Raw genomic sequence first — 14,069 nt, 5'->3', positions numbered from 1 at the left:
ATGAAGGATGAATTTTGTATAAGGTGTCTATGAGTTATAGTGTTCTATATCTATTAAAATCATTTTTTCGTGCACTGACAAGTTGAACAAAGAGAAAATCATTGAATCATATATTTTTCTCCCATTTCAGCATCTTCTTCATTATTCTGTGGTCGAAATTCTGTGTAAGAGCCGTAGAAAAATTTATATCTAATTAGCAATATGATTTTCTCAAGATTTCATTTATTTAGGAGTCGATAAAAATGCTCCTGAAAATAAATTTTAACTAGTCAAAATATCTTTTTCTAAAAAGTACTTTCATGTATGCCCCGTTTCTCGGCAAAAAATGAGCTCAATTTCTTACTAAAAAGAAAAGGTTTTCCTTGTGAGTGTATGCACATTTGTTTTATTATGGGCGCTAATACTTCACCACACACCAACTCCGGTCATATCGCTATATACTGCCATTAACGAGTTGGGTCGGAAATGAATCCGCCAATTATCGGTGATCGTCTCAAGCTCGTTAGGGAAAATGTCTTTTCAATATTATTCTCCTTATTCCAACCTGGGACCTGACATCAACTTTCGCGTTGGTAGGCAAGCATCATACTACCGCGCCATTAGTGCGATAATCTATTAGTTACCAGAATAAATGCTCGGCACTGTCCTGTTTGCCTCAAAACTCGGAGCATCGTCTCAGGAGCCGTTTCAAAGACGATGCATAAAATGACAATATTCGAAACTTTAATTTTTGGAATTTTTAGTTTCTTGTGGAATAGATTTTCCCACTCTTATTACTTGTGTGAGTGTGTGTTAAGTCCCATATATCAATTTCTTTCCTTAATATTTGACCAATAACACTCCCTTTGTTCAGAAGCTTCAAACATAAATTATTAGAAATTAAGGATACGCGTGTTGAATAATTTCAATACTTCATTCACAATCATTTCTAAGATGCAGTTCGACACGGAATTATTGAAAGATAATAATATTTTTCAATCGACACAATCATTCTACATTTTTTTATTTGGTAAAACATGGAAACGATGTCGATAGTTCGGTACAAAGTTTATTAAACAGAAATTTGTAGACATTTGAATGTAAATAACGTTTTTATAACCCCTCTTTGACTGACGTTGTGTTTGCGCAATGCTTTGTTTAAAAAAAGAATCGATCAATTTTCATAGAAAGTTTCGCATGAAATGAATATTTTCTTGAAATTCAAAGGCTTTAGTGAATGTTATAGTATTTTTCATAATTTGTTTGCAAATTTTTTTTTAAATGAATTTTTTTTGGAAATTTTATCCTAATATTCAATCGGATTTCATTTTTTTCATGACCATGGACAGAAATATTTTTCTAAAAAATAGAAAAAGAAAATACTTTTTAAAATACATTTTTTTTGTTAAATGGTGTATGAGGTTTCTTATAGTCATGAATACTAGATATTTTAATTAAATTAAGTTAACTAATTTTTCAACTAATATAAATTAGTTAACTAAAAATGCAAATTAATCACAAAGAAAACAATGGTAAATTAATGTCCAAGTTTTTTTTCAAATTGAAAGTTTTTTCAATTGGCAGTTCGAAATTGCACTTTCGAACTGCCTATAGAGATGCCCATGGAAAGTCTGAACAGGGCCCAATTAGGGGGCCCTAAGGGTCCCTGCTGCCGGATGCGCGGGGGAAGGACATGTACTCAGTTATATAGTATGCTTGTTAAATACAACTGTGTGATCAAATTGATGCTTATTCTTAATCCGAAATCTTAAGCACCAGCGTAAATTCAGCTTTCTAAGTTGGTAATTCGATTTTGTATCTGTTTTCTTTTCCTTCTGTTAGGGTAATGAGTGTAGAAAGCGCGTTTGCAGAAGCACTTCATGTGTAAAAAGTATATTTGCATTATTTTTAACACAGCCAAAAAAACAGACGAATTCAATAAAACAATTGAGTGACTTGATTGAGTGTATAGAGTGTGGACGCGAAAGTATGTTTTTTGTAGACAATCTCACGAATGTCATCATCAGTAATACAAAAGGTTAATGAAAGTAAATGCGCCATAACTGCTTTGCATCAGTAGATCGCGAAATGTGTGTTGAGGTCACGGTGCATGTTATTTAACTTCGGAGTAGCAGAAAGGTACTCTTTTTAGAAACATTGATTAAAAGAAATATTCACATGTTTTAATGTAAAGTTCCGAATTGGAAATAAACTTATTTTTCCTTATATTTTCTTTTCATTGCAATTGAATTATATTGTGCAATTAAATATTTACTAAAACATTAAATAAATATCAAACAACCTAAATGAAAACTCAAGAGTAAAAAGTCCATTACACATTTTGAAAATTAATATAAAAAATATTAATTGACATAAAAAGGGGTGGGGTGCATTATAGTACTTGTCAAGGACAATATACTTTTTTAATATGGAAAATAGTTCAAAATTTCACATACAGATAGCACTGTTGTACGTAAAACTCAACATAACACATAGACGGCAACACTAGCCATGTATAATAAATGTTTATGAAGATTTGCGTTACATAGAACAATATTTCCATATGAACATCCCTTGTAGCCCGGGCTACAATAAAACGAGTTAGAAGGTACTCATATTAAAATATGATATTTTTACGTAACGCAAATCTCATTAACATCAATTATCCATTGTCTCTTTTGCATTCTGAGTGTAATGTCGAGTTTTACGTGTTACATCGTTATCTGTGAGTAAACTTCTCAGCTTTTTTTTTTTTTTGAATTAATCAAAAAAAAAGCCTCTAGGCCATGATGTGTATTTTAATGCAAACCGAACCTTCCTTTTCTTTTGTCAATTGGTTGATTTTCGAGGAATTTTTAAAATGCGTCCGCACTTTTCATAGACCCTGTATATAAAACTAATAATATCTGAACCCCTCAACTGAGCTTTATCGTACCGTACCGTATGCATTCAACATGTACAGTCAACGCTCGTTTTTACGAACCCGTACGGACTTGATAATTAGTTCGTGAAATCGGAAGTTCGTAAATGTGAGAGACGACGAAAAAAATGCGGAAAATAAAAAATGAGTTGGTCATTCACTTATATATATTGATGATTTCCATAACAATAACTTATCTTTGTTTGCCTCATCACAACATTTTGGTAAATATAAGGTTCGGTAGAATTGATGTAGGATAACATTTCATTACTAATGAAATTCTTGCAAAAAGGGAAAGGAGATAAGGAGTTATCGCCAACAAAATTCTTCTTAAGTTTTGTGGTAGCTGATAAAATTACTTCCAAAAAGAAGGTGGGTTACTAACAAAATTCTCGTCCGATGATCCTTAGTAATATTCTTGTGAAATGTGGGGGAGATTTGGCAAAAAAATTCTTGTGAAAAGGGTGGGGGAGTTGCCAATGTAAGTCAAAACATTGTTGTCGAAGGAAGCGGGGGGGGGGGGTCACTGATAAAATTCTTGTTGGAGGAGGACGGGGCCACTGATAAAAATTATTTTCAAAGAGGGTAATTACCAACAAAATTCATATCAGAGAAAAGTTGATAAACATTCTTGTGAAACGGGCGGGGAAGAGATTGTGTTTCCAACAAAATTCTTGGGAAAGTGAGGGGTGGTGTTTCCAACAAAATTCTTGCAAAAAAGGAAGGGGATTTCGCGGACAAAATTCTTGTCGCAGGGGAGGGAGGGCACTGATGAAATTATTGTCAAAAAGAGACAAAATAATTGCCGGTAGATCCTTGATAAACATTCTTGTGAAATGGGGGCGGGGAGAGTTGCCGACAAAATTCTTGTAAAGAAGGCGTTATCATTGACAAAATTATTGTAGAGTTTGTCAGTCTCTGACAATATCCTTATCAAAGAAGGGGGAGTCACTAAAAGTTTTTAAAAGGGAGGGGGATGCCACCGAATAAATTGTTTTTGAAAAGAGAGAGGGGCTTGCTGCCGGTAAAATTTTAATCGGAAAGGGAGGGATTACACTTCAAATGTTTGGGAGCCATTGTTTTTTGTTATAACTAGTGTAAAGTTGTTTTCCTAGCTACAATGTAATTAGTGCAAAGAAAACACAACGTAGGGAAAATATACAATTTTCTGTATAAACGCACATATTTCTTAGTGCAAATGAATACTTGTATGTCACTGACAGAAAGTTTCAAACTCAAATACTTAAGAGTGGTTGAGAAAAGCTGTTATTATACATATAATAACCGGTTTTTATGTATGCTTACCAACTATGTTTCTAAGTTTGAAAAATTCCCCCAAGTTTATCACCTTTACCGGCGATAATTCATAGTGCCCAACCGAAATTGGTAAATTTCATAAATTTCCTTAAATTTATCACTTGTATCGGGGAATATGCATAATACCCAAGCATCGCGTCATTGATGATCATGATAAATCGCACTATATGATAATTCATACATGTATTGTGTCATTCTATCAGGGTATGATCACAAAATTTGTTATCATTACATCGGAGTTCGACTATATTCATGACGCATACTAGTTTCATTTGGAAATTTTTTCATGTTTATCGAATTCCTAAATTGCACTTGTGTATTATGCATAACCACAGGTAAAGGCGACAAATTCCAAGTATTTATCAAATTTATCAACGACACATGGTTATTATGCATAATCACCGGTAAAAGTGATAATGTTTTTTAGTATTTATAAAATTTACTGACTAAGCTTGGGTGCTATGCATAATCACCGGTAGAAGTGATAAGTTTATCAGACCTACCAAGACGACTGGTAGTTATGTATAATAACCGTTTTAGCACATTTACCTAACATACATACTTAAATGTTACAATTTCATCGTGTTCATTGACATTTCAAATTTAAGTTCAGCTATCGATCCTCTTATACCTTGTATCTAACCAGAACATGGCCCACTGCTCTGTCTCAACGAAGAGATATAATCAGGTAGCCAAGGACCTATACCATGCTGTATTCTCTTATAGAAGTATGTGGAAACAATTATTTATGAATTGATTGATCATTTAGAGGGTATTTTCGAAAGTATTAAATTATATATCATGAGCCGCAAATATTTTCTAATAATATGTTGCATAATATACCCTCAAAGATTTCTGATATCTGTTTTTAAAATATTTATATTAATTACTGTTTGTGTGCACGAAGTGATACATCGACAATTAACATATGCATGCAGGGCCGTAACGAGAGTGGGGTAGGGGGCAACTACTCCGGGCGGAAAATATTTAGCGGGAGCGGCAGTTTTAGGTGGGAACAAAGAACTCTATCACAAAATTATGTAATTTTAAAGGTGTGGGGTTGGCAAAAATCCTTTGCCATGCATGCATGCATTTTAAGGAAGAGAAATTCATGAGAGTGGCAAAAAGAAAATTATAAGAGAATGTGCACCGCTATCAGAAACTGTGTCATTTAAGTGGCTGGAGGGGGCAAAGAATCGCTTTGAAGGTCCTCCAGCCTTAACGTAGGGCATCATTGATCGGCCGAGCCGACGGACCTTGATACGAGATTCTCGGAGGAGGGTCTCCGATGTGTCTGCAATGTCTGCCGCAATGGCAGACAGCATTATTGGCGATCGGCCAAACTGGCAAGCAGCCAAAGTGTAGAGACACAAGCTCTCTCATGCACGCACCCATACGTGATTGCATGCTTTTCCATTGACTATGACTGCCTAAGGTAGTCGTTCGTTTTGATCGGAAGTGAATTTTTTCTTGTATAAAAATAAATACAAAGCGTGTAAAAAAAATTGTACGAAAATATTATATATTCTTTGAGGTTTCCATCTTGCCAAAGTCAAGGGTAATTTTAGAGAGCCGTGCCTTGTTAACTCAAATAAAAATATCAAACGTTGCGTAGGTGTTATCGGAGGCCTCGAAAAACCTCGTTTATCACAGGAAAACTGCCCGAAGTCAAAGACACCACACACTTTTGAAAGAAATCCCACCACCCTATTCTCATCGTAACGTTCTCATAATAGCCACGTGAATTATCTAAATGCCTAGTTCTTTCTTATCTCCCCATGTGCTTGAGCAGACATGTAGATAAATGAACGAAATCCTGGTTGTAATTATCGCTATGCATCCGTTTTAAATGAAAATTCTCAAGTTTATTGAACCCGTATGAGTTATTAATAGACACATTGCAATTTTTTCAAGGATTTCCATTCGTTATACGCTTTTTTATTCCTAAACGTATAACTATCAGTCAGACCCGTTTTAGACTCTGTACGTTTAGACTCTGAACTCTATCAGAGTGATTGCCTTTTCTCACTGTATAAATTTTTCTTTTGACCTCAGAGAGTTAAAACCGGACTTAAAGAATTGTGTAAGCTAGAGTTAGAAATAAGGTGACTATGAATATTGAAGGCTTTCATCAAGGGCAGCACTTCAAATTGAACTTTCGGGGTTTTTGCAATAAAATTCTGGAAGAAATTGCATGTCCATATGAATATACCCTGGATCTTCTTGGTTGAAAAAAATTTAACAAAACGAATTATTTCTTCACAATAAAAATTTAAATTTTAAAATAAATAAAGGTTTACTGAGACATTTATGCTTTAATGTATTTTTTGAGTATCAAAAATGCAAAAACATCATGAAAATCAAAAAACAAACTAATGATCTGGTCTGAAATGAATTCACAGAGAAATATCATTCACTGATACCAATGTTATGGTAAATGTTATGAAGCAGTAATCATCGTGCATAATCGGCAATCGTCTCGATAAGTTTTATTAAATTTCAGTGCAATTATCACTTTCACCGGCGATTAGGCATAATTCCCAAATGAGTTTGGACCTTTTCATTTTATTCAAATCGTCAGGCAAACGGATGTCTTTTTTTTATGTCCGTTGCTACATTCAACGAACGCTTTGAACTTTATTTAAGATAATAACATAAATAAATAAATTTTAATACTTAGTTATCATTAGTTCATTCAATTTATACTTAAAATGAATGCCAATATCAGTCAAATAAGTGTGAATACTCAAATCGGGGCCTTAGAAGAGAGGTAAATGCCTCAGAGTAAGAATGCACGCAAGAGTGACTGCCTATCGTGAGATTCGTGACATTGTACCATACTATCAGTACTGAAAAGTACAGTACTATTCAAAACAGGGCCGTCTTTACGTATGGGGAGAGCATACCTAGGAATCAAATGAGTGACAGCTATATTTACAATGCTACTACTACTCAAGCGGACATGCATCTCATACACATTCCTCTACACAATTTTAACAAATTGGTACATGCCGGAATGTGCGTTTCATGTTTTGAACTTAATGTGAAGATTGTTTCTGTGTAATTATTGTTATGTGTAGTGCTGCCATCTGCTATCAATTTTTCTGACTATGAGTGAAGTGCGACGATTGATCCTTTTACCGCTGTAGGCTTGCATTGATTAAGGCCAACGGTTCTCTCTAAATGAAGTCATAAGTAATCCAAGCGAGAGAATTAGTAGACATTTATAGATAATTACAGTAGAATTAGTGCTTCAGAAAAATATGGCATAACCTTAAAATGAGCTCTAATGGATCTTAATCTGTCTTGTGGAGCAAAAATCAATATAAGACGAAGTCTTATTTTCGAATAAACACGGTGTATAAGAAACCATATGGAAATAACAATTCAATTTAACCATTCATGTTTCTTAATTGTACGTGATACGTACACGACACGTATTTTGCCGTAACAATTGAAATAACAATACACGCACGTATTGGATAATATCCTGGAACTGTATTTTCAGTTTATCCTATTGTGAAACCATCGTCTTTCTGGATTGCTAGGATACTAAATATTTTAAAACTTCTTTATTAATGCTGCGAGTGAAATATCAATTCGGTAACTTTTGATGATCGCTTGAGTTCCATGGAATAACCTAGTAACCATATAACTGAACTAAAATCTCTGGTCTACAGTCAAACTAGTTGTTATTCATGCTTTTATCTAACTATTTAGCACCAAATCTGGTAAATCCGATGATTGTGTATGCTCGTCGGCTATTACACAGTCACCAACCAAATTTGTAAGTTCGAAACATTTTGTTTATATATTGCGAATTTATCACGGCGATTATGCATAATTCCCTGGTCGCACTCATAGATATGATCAATCTTCTACGAAATTTCTCCAATTTACAGGTATTATACTTAAGGGACCTCATACCTTAATAGAGTGGATAACTGTACTCTACTAAAAAACACATTTTTGTCGCACCACAGTCATTTTCTGCACACGAGGGCTTATTAGACCGGGACCTACAATTTATTGCCGATTCCGAACGGCAGGCTCGTTTTTTATACTCATCGAAACGATGGTGCGCTAACCCCTCGATGGGAGAAATTTTTTGCTGCGGTCAAGTCGCCCCTGCGTCAGGAAAGTTTTCTGACAAGGACGTACCGGGTATCGAACTCGCGACACCTCTGAACATCCTTTGGTACTACTAAGCGAGCATCTTATCAACCAGGCTACCGCGCCCTAAATAATGTCATTTAAACATTGATTTATTCTAAATTTAGTGTACATATTTTTTATTTTTGCATGCTATCGTATTCCAATAAAATGTCGTACGTATCTCTAATAATTTTTTTTATAAATTTTTAAAAAAGGTGCATAATATACACCTTACACGCATGATAAAATACTATGAAAACAATGAAATTTTTTAAGAAATATTGATTCAAGCTAAAAAAAACTATTCAATTCATGAAATGGGGCAACGCTTGAAATATTTCATCCCCTCTGTGTTATCTGAAATTAAATTTTAAGAATTAGAAAGTATATATATATATATATATATATTATATAAATCATGGATGGATCTCAAATATTTTTGCCTCAATTTATTAACTGAAGAGTTTTCTTCATTTTTGAATGTATTTTTATTCAATAAAATTGATTTAATTTGATTTTATCATGCGTGCATGTTGCTATTAACGCATTATTATCAATATAAATTTGCAAATAATAATAATAACTTTTAGAGATATGTAAAACATTTGCAGGCTTAGAATAGAATATATACAAACAAAAAATGTGTATAAAATTTGAAATAAATCAGTGGTTAAATATAACATATTTTTGATGATATTTTTACTAAAACATAGTTTTTATACAAATACAAATACACAACAGATACACCACAACAGACAAAATGTCCAGCGAGGTGGCTGAGAAAAAGATGCCCATAACAAATATGGATGTCATATATTTCAAAAATACGGCAACCCAATTAAAAATGTAATTAGAAACAATATAAACGATATATACACAATATTTTATGTACCTTTTTTCACCATGAAAAAAGGTACGATACCCTTTATTACGTTTACTTTCATTTAATTTAATTTTTATGGTGAGATACTAGCACTACGTTGGGGATAAACTAATAACTACTTAAAGTGATATTTCCGTATCATTTATCCTTACCGATCAAACTTACCAACTTCATTCGGGAATAATGCATAAATGCCGGTAAAAGCGATAAATGTAAAATTTATCAAACTTAATTTACCGTAACATAACCATAGAGCCTAACAAACATTTTCACTGATTTAAAAGCATACCATCTGCGTAAATTCAACATGAATTTTTAAATCTTGCTAAAAGTATGTCGGTAATAAATAATTAATTGATTTTTCGGATCCAAACCCAATCGGGACTTGAAGGAAGCGTATGTCTGCAGAACATCGTATTAAATCAAATGACAGAAATTTTTTGTGTCATAAAATAAATATCTTAATTTATTTTTAATTGATACGTGAAATCAGTACCTTTTATAAATACATGTAAAATTATATTATCACAAATTTTTATTGTTGTTTCTTTTAATTTATCTTAGCATTATTTCGAAAATACAGTATTCTATTGCATTTAAGGACATACCTGAGCTTGTTCCGCTGCTTCAAGAAAACGTACTTGACTTCCTGAACTGCTTGCTGATTGACTGCGAGGGAACAAAATATTTTCCATCGCTCGTATAGCACTCCCTTCTTAATTTACCACAGTTCCTTTCTGGTTCCTAAGCAAAACACTAAGCTATTATTTACCTAGGAATATATTATTTTACACGAACGTTGAACAGTTGTTGTGAGCGGGTCCTTGTATTCTAAACACGGATTGATCTTTTGGAATCGACTATGATTTTAAGATAGAAGCGGAAATCTATGTGTTTACAAATCTATTTAGAAAATAATCATTGTATCCGAAGCTATTTTTTGTATAGCATAAATACCTGATAAATTATGTATGCAGAATTCAAATATGAATTATCCTCAGAGTCTATATAGTTCGTAAAGTAGTGATAATTACTTTTACTGGGTAGGTAATGTTATTATTCTCAATATAAAAATACCAATTATAGTTTCTCAATTGTAGAATTCCTCGTTATATATTCTAATCTTTTCGCCTCTTCATTATCTTTATAAAAATTTCATATTTCTATCGATATTTCTGAATGAAATTTTTACTAATTACATGTATTTTACCTCCGGCACAACTCTCAATATTTTCATATTTTCTCATTCATTTTATGAATGATTTAAATGTTTGAAATTTTCAAAAGAAAAATCTTCAAGACACTATTGAATATCTGCTCAATAATATATAAGTGGCATGCTATATGGCTAATCTAAATTGAGTCGTTTTTGCTATTGAGAATGCAATTGTTTCCGTCTGAGATTTTCCAGAAATTCCTAATCCTACGTACACAACGAAATCAATCTCTAAGTTCGGTAAAAGGTCACGGTGCACACACGTCAAACACACACACAGTTATGCGCGGGTATCTTGGTATTTTACGATGCGTAGTAAGTGCGGTATTTCCACCGTCCGGGTCCTCACGTGCCTTTTTTTCCTATTTCCCTCTTTGTCCTGGTGTTTACGAAATACGCACACACCCACAAACTACACTTTGCTTACATACACGGGATCCTCGTGCAGCAAAGATATTCGACCAAGACTAAGAATATCAAAAAATTACTATGTATCCCGGTTGAACGAGTCACAGAAATGAACGCAGGAATTGGGTCATGCTTTTTGAAGAGCCGGTGGTAAATACAAGAATAAAAGCTATAAATTTTTAACACCGGAAGAATAGGGGAAGAGATGCGCTGGAGGAACATTTTTTCCCGCGAACTCGTCTAAGTCTCTTGGCAGTTGATCTTGCTTTTGGCGAGTTTATGCGATACAACATATACATTCCTGAAATTATCCAGACGTAGCCCATCATCTTCACCCATAAAAACACAAATTTTAGATTTCTTAATGAGCTTCTTTATGAATTTACGTTGAGTTAAAATATAGCACCACGTTCACTGAATTTAGTTAAATTTTTAAGAAGTGATTGAATAAAAAAAATGTCTTTAAAACACAAGTATAACCGCTTGTGGTATTTTGAATATAATATAGGTTTATATAAAATATACTGAAATCAAGTAATATATGAAATATAGATTGCATTATTGTTTTGTTTGAGCGCAACTGCGGAAAAAAGCTCGATTTAAACCAATAAAATGTTCATTTAAAGATATTTTTATTACATATTGTACACTATTTTTTAATAAATCAAAGCAAATTATAAGAAATACAATTTTCACATGAACTGGTTACTTTCATTCATCACTTATTTCCATTATTTATTCATGTATTTTTTTATTCATTTTCATTTATTTATTTGGTTTTATTTTTATTTATTTATTTGATTCATCTTTTTCTTCTATTTGAAAATAACACTGTAACAATCTGATACAAAAACAGAAAATACTGGTACAAAATAACAAAAACAGAAACAAAAAAATACTTATAAATACATAGATTAGAAACATTCACTCTGTGACCCCAAGGGACTAAGGTATCCTTCCAGTAGGTCCACTTAAATAACCTATTGTATGTTGGCACCATGGCAACCATCATTCTTTTTTTCAATTTATGTTATTTTTAAAATAATCCACTATATTTTTTAGTTTTTCACAAGTTTAATATTAAGTTATGTGTACCTCCAATTTCCATCTTATTTGTGTAATCAGTATTGCATACTGTTACTGTTATCCATCATTTGTTAAGCATTTTGTCACTGTTATCAATTTTCTGTATTTATTGGATGATTTATTCATAGTTTATATTTTTTTCAAATAAGTAAATATATAAATTTGAGCTTATATTCGTACGGTTCATTGCATGAAAAAGATTTAGTATTTTAGGGGCAATGTAACAGAAGCTCTCTTTAAATAATGCTTTATTGACTCCTGGCACTTGATAAACATTCCTATATCGAGTAGATGTTCTATTGCTGTTTATGGTTAGCCTTATATTATTTACTGTTACGAATTTTATAATTCTATATATATGTAGATTTGCCTTATGTTTAGTGTGTGACATTTTGTTATATTGTTGTTAGAGTTAGTACTTGTTATTAGTGATCTAATTTTATTGTAAGGGTTATTTAATCCTTGTATATTTGCCCCACCCCAGGCACAAATTCCATATATTATTATTGAATAAATCCATACGTAAACGATGTCCTTCAGAAAGTTTTTATCGATCGTGTATTTGAGTTTATATAGGATTGCTGCATAGATCCTGATTTTTTAAACTATTTTTTTCACACTGCAGATTCCATTTAAGATCATCCTGTATTATAATTCCTAAATAGTTATAGTCGTAAACTCTTTCAATTTCTTGACAATTGCATTGCAAGCTCAATTGGCACAAGCAGTGATTGTGTGTCTTTATGTGTATATTAGTTTCATGGTTGACAGTTTTAGTTTTTAAGCAAATGTGTTTTGTTTTTCGAGTATTCAGTTTTAATTTGTTATTATTTAGACATATATTTATCTTAAATAGGTCCGCTTCAACTTTTTGTTTTTAACTTGTCATTTCTGTATCCTCAACTTAAAGGATAGTGTCATCTGCGAATGATATTAATTTACCATTTAAACTCATTTTACATAAATCATTGATATAAACAAGAAATGATGGCCCTAGGACCGTTCCTTGCAGAACGCCTTTCATTACTTTCTGCAATGTGCTGATTTCACCATTTATTATAACAGCTTGTTGCCTATCATAATAGTATGTTTTAAACCAGTTTAGTACATTTCCTCTTATGCCTGCTGAAAAGAGTTTTTTTGTTAGAATATCCAAATCAAAATAATCGAATGCATTTTTTAAATTTAATAAAACCGTAATGGAATATTTATTGTTATTAAATCTATTGTTTAAATGATTACTTCGTTCAAAAATATCCATTTCATTGGATTTTTCTTCTATTTTTTGAGAGCCATATTGGTTAGCTGCAAAAAAATTTTTGTTATTTAAAAAGCGGATTAGTATTTTTTCAATACATTTCTCAATCATTTTTGAAAATTTGGAAGAATTGATATCGGTCTATAGTTTACTAAATCATTGATATTTCCTGTCTTATAAATTGGGTTTACAATAGAATATTTTAACTCATTGTAGAAACATCCATTTAAATAATCATGCATCAACTATATTTTTTTATATATCTAAATGATAGTAGGAGATTATTTTTTTTAATCGTTTTTGGGGTTAATTTGTCATATCCACTTGCTTTATTATCTTTTAATACTGTTATTATTCCCTTTAATGTTTCATTAGAGGTCTCTGAACAAAACATAGAGTTACTGGAATCATTAAAAACATTTTCTTGTATTGAAATTTTACTTTCACTTTGTATTGAAAAATTGCACTTTATTTATTTGATTCATTTTTAGTAATTTGTTTGATTCATCTTCATTTATTTAATTGATTCGTTTTATTCATTTATTTATTTGATTTTTCTATTATATATATATATATATATATATATATATATATATGTTACATATACATATTTCTCCTCTTTTTTAGAATTATTCTCATTTGATTTATTTTTAATTTTCCTCGGTTTTTAAATTAACTCATTCGATTTATTTATCATTTGTGTACATCATGCAAACATAAAATTCTGAAAAATATTTGGCAATCAATCACATCAATTACGATGACTTAAAATATAAAAATAATTCAGAACACAAAATCATGATTAATATCAAAGTTTAATATTAGTAGAAAATTTATTTTTGAAAAT

At 31.9% G+C, this 14,069-nt stretch overlaps 1 protein-coding gene across 1 annotated transcript in view; it reads right to left on the bottom strand.

Annotated features, from left to right (window-relative positions):
• Window positions 1-11,059, bottom strand: part of LOC149084214 (sodium-dependent proline transporter-like) — a 126,902-nt gene extending 115,843 nt beyond the window's left edge. The window contains exon 1 of the mRNA XM_089234559.1: window positions 9,863-11,059. Within this exon, the coding sequence (XP_089090685.1) occupies window positions 9,863-9,949 (87 nt within the window). The 5' untranslated portion in view covers window positions 9,950-11,059. The remainder of the gene's footprint in view (window positions 1-9,862) is intronic.
• Between the last annotated feature and the right edge of the window lie 3,010 nt (window positions 11,060-14,069).

This window comes from Pholcus phalangioides, unplaced genomic scaffold, assembly GCF_987345545.1.
Source record: "Pholcus phalangioides strain wild (caught in Gottingen) unplaced genomic scaffold, Ppha-v1.0 ptg000008l_1, whole genome shotgun sequence".
NCBI lineage: Eukaryota > Metazoa > Arthropoda > Arachnida > Araneae > Pholcidae > Pholcus > Pholcus phalangioides.
This window is presented reverse-complemented; position numbering and strand designations above follow the sequence as displayed.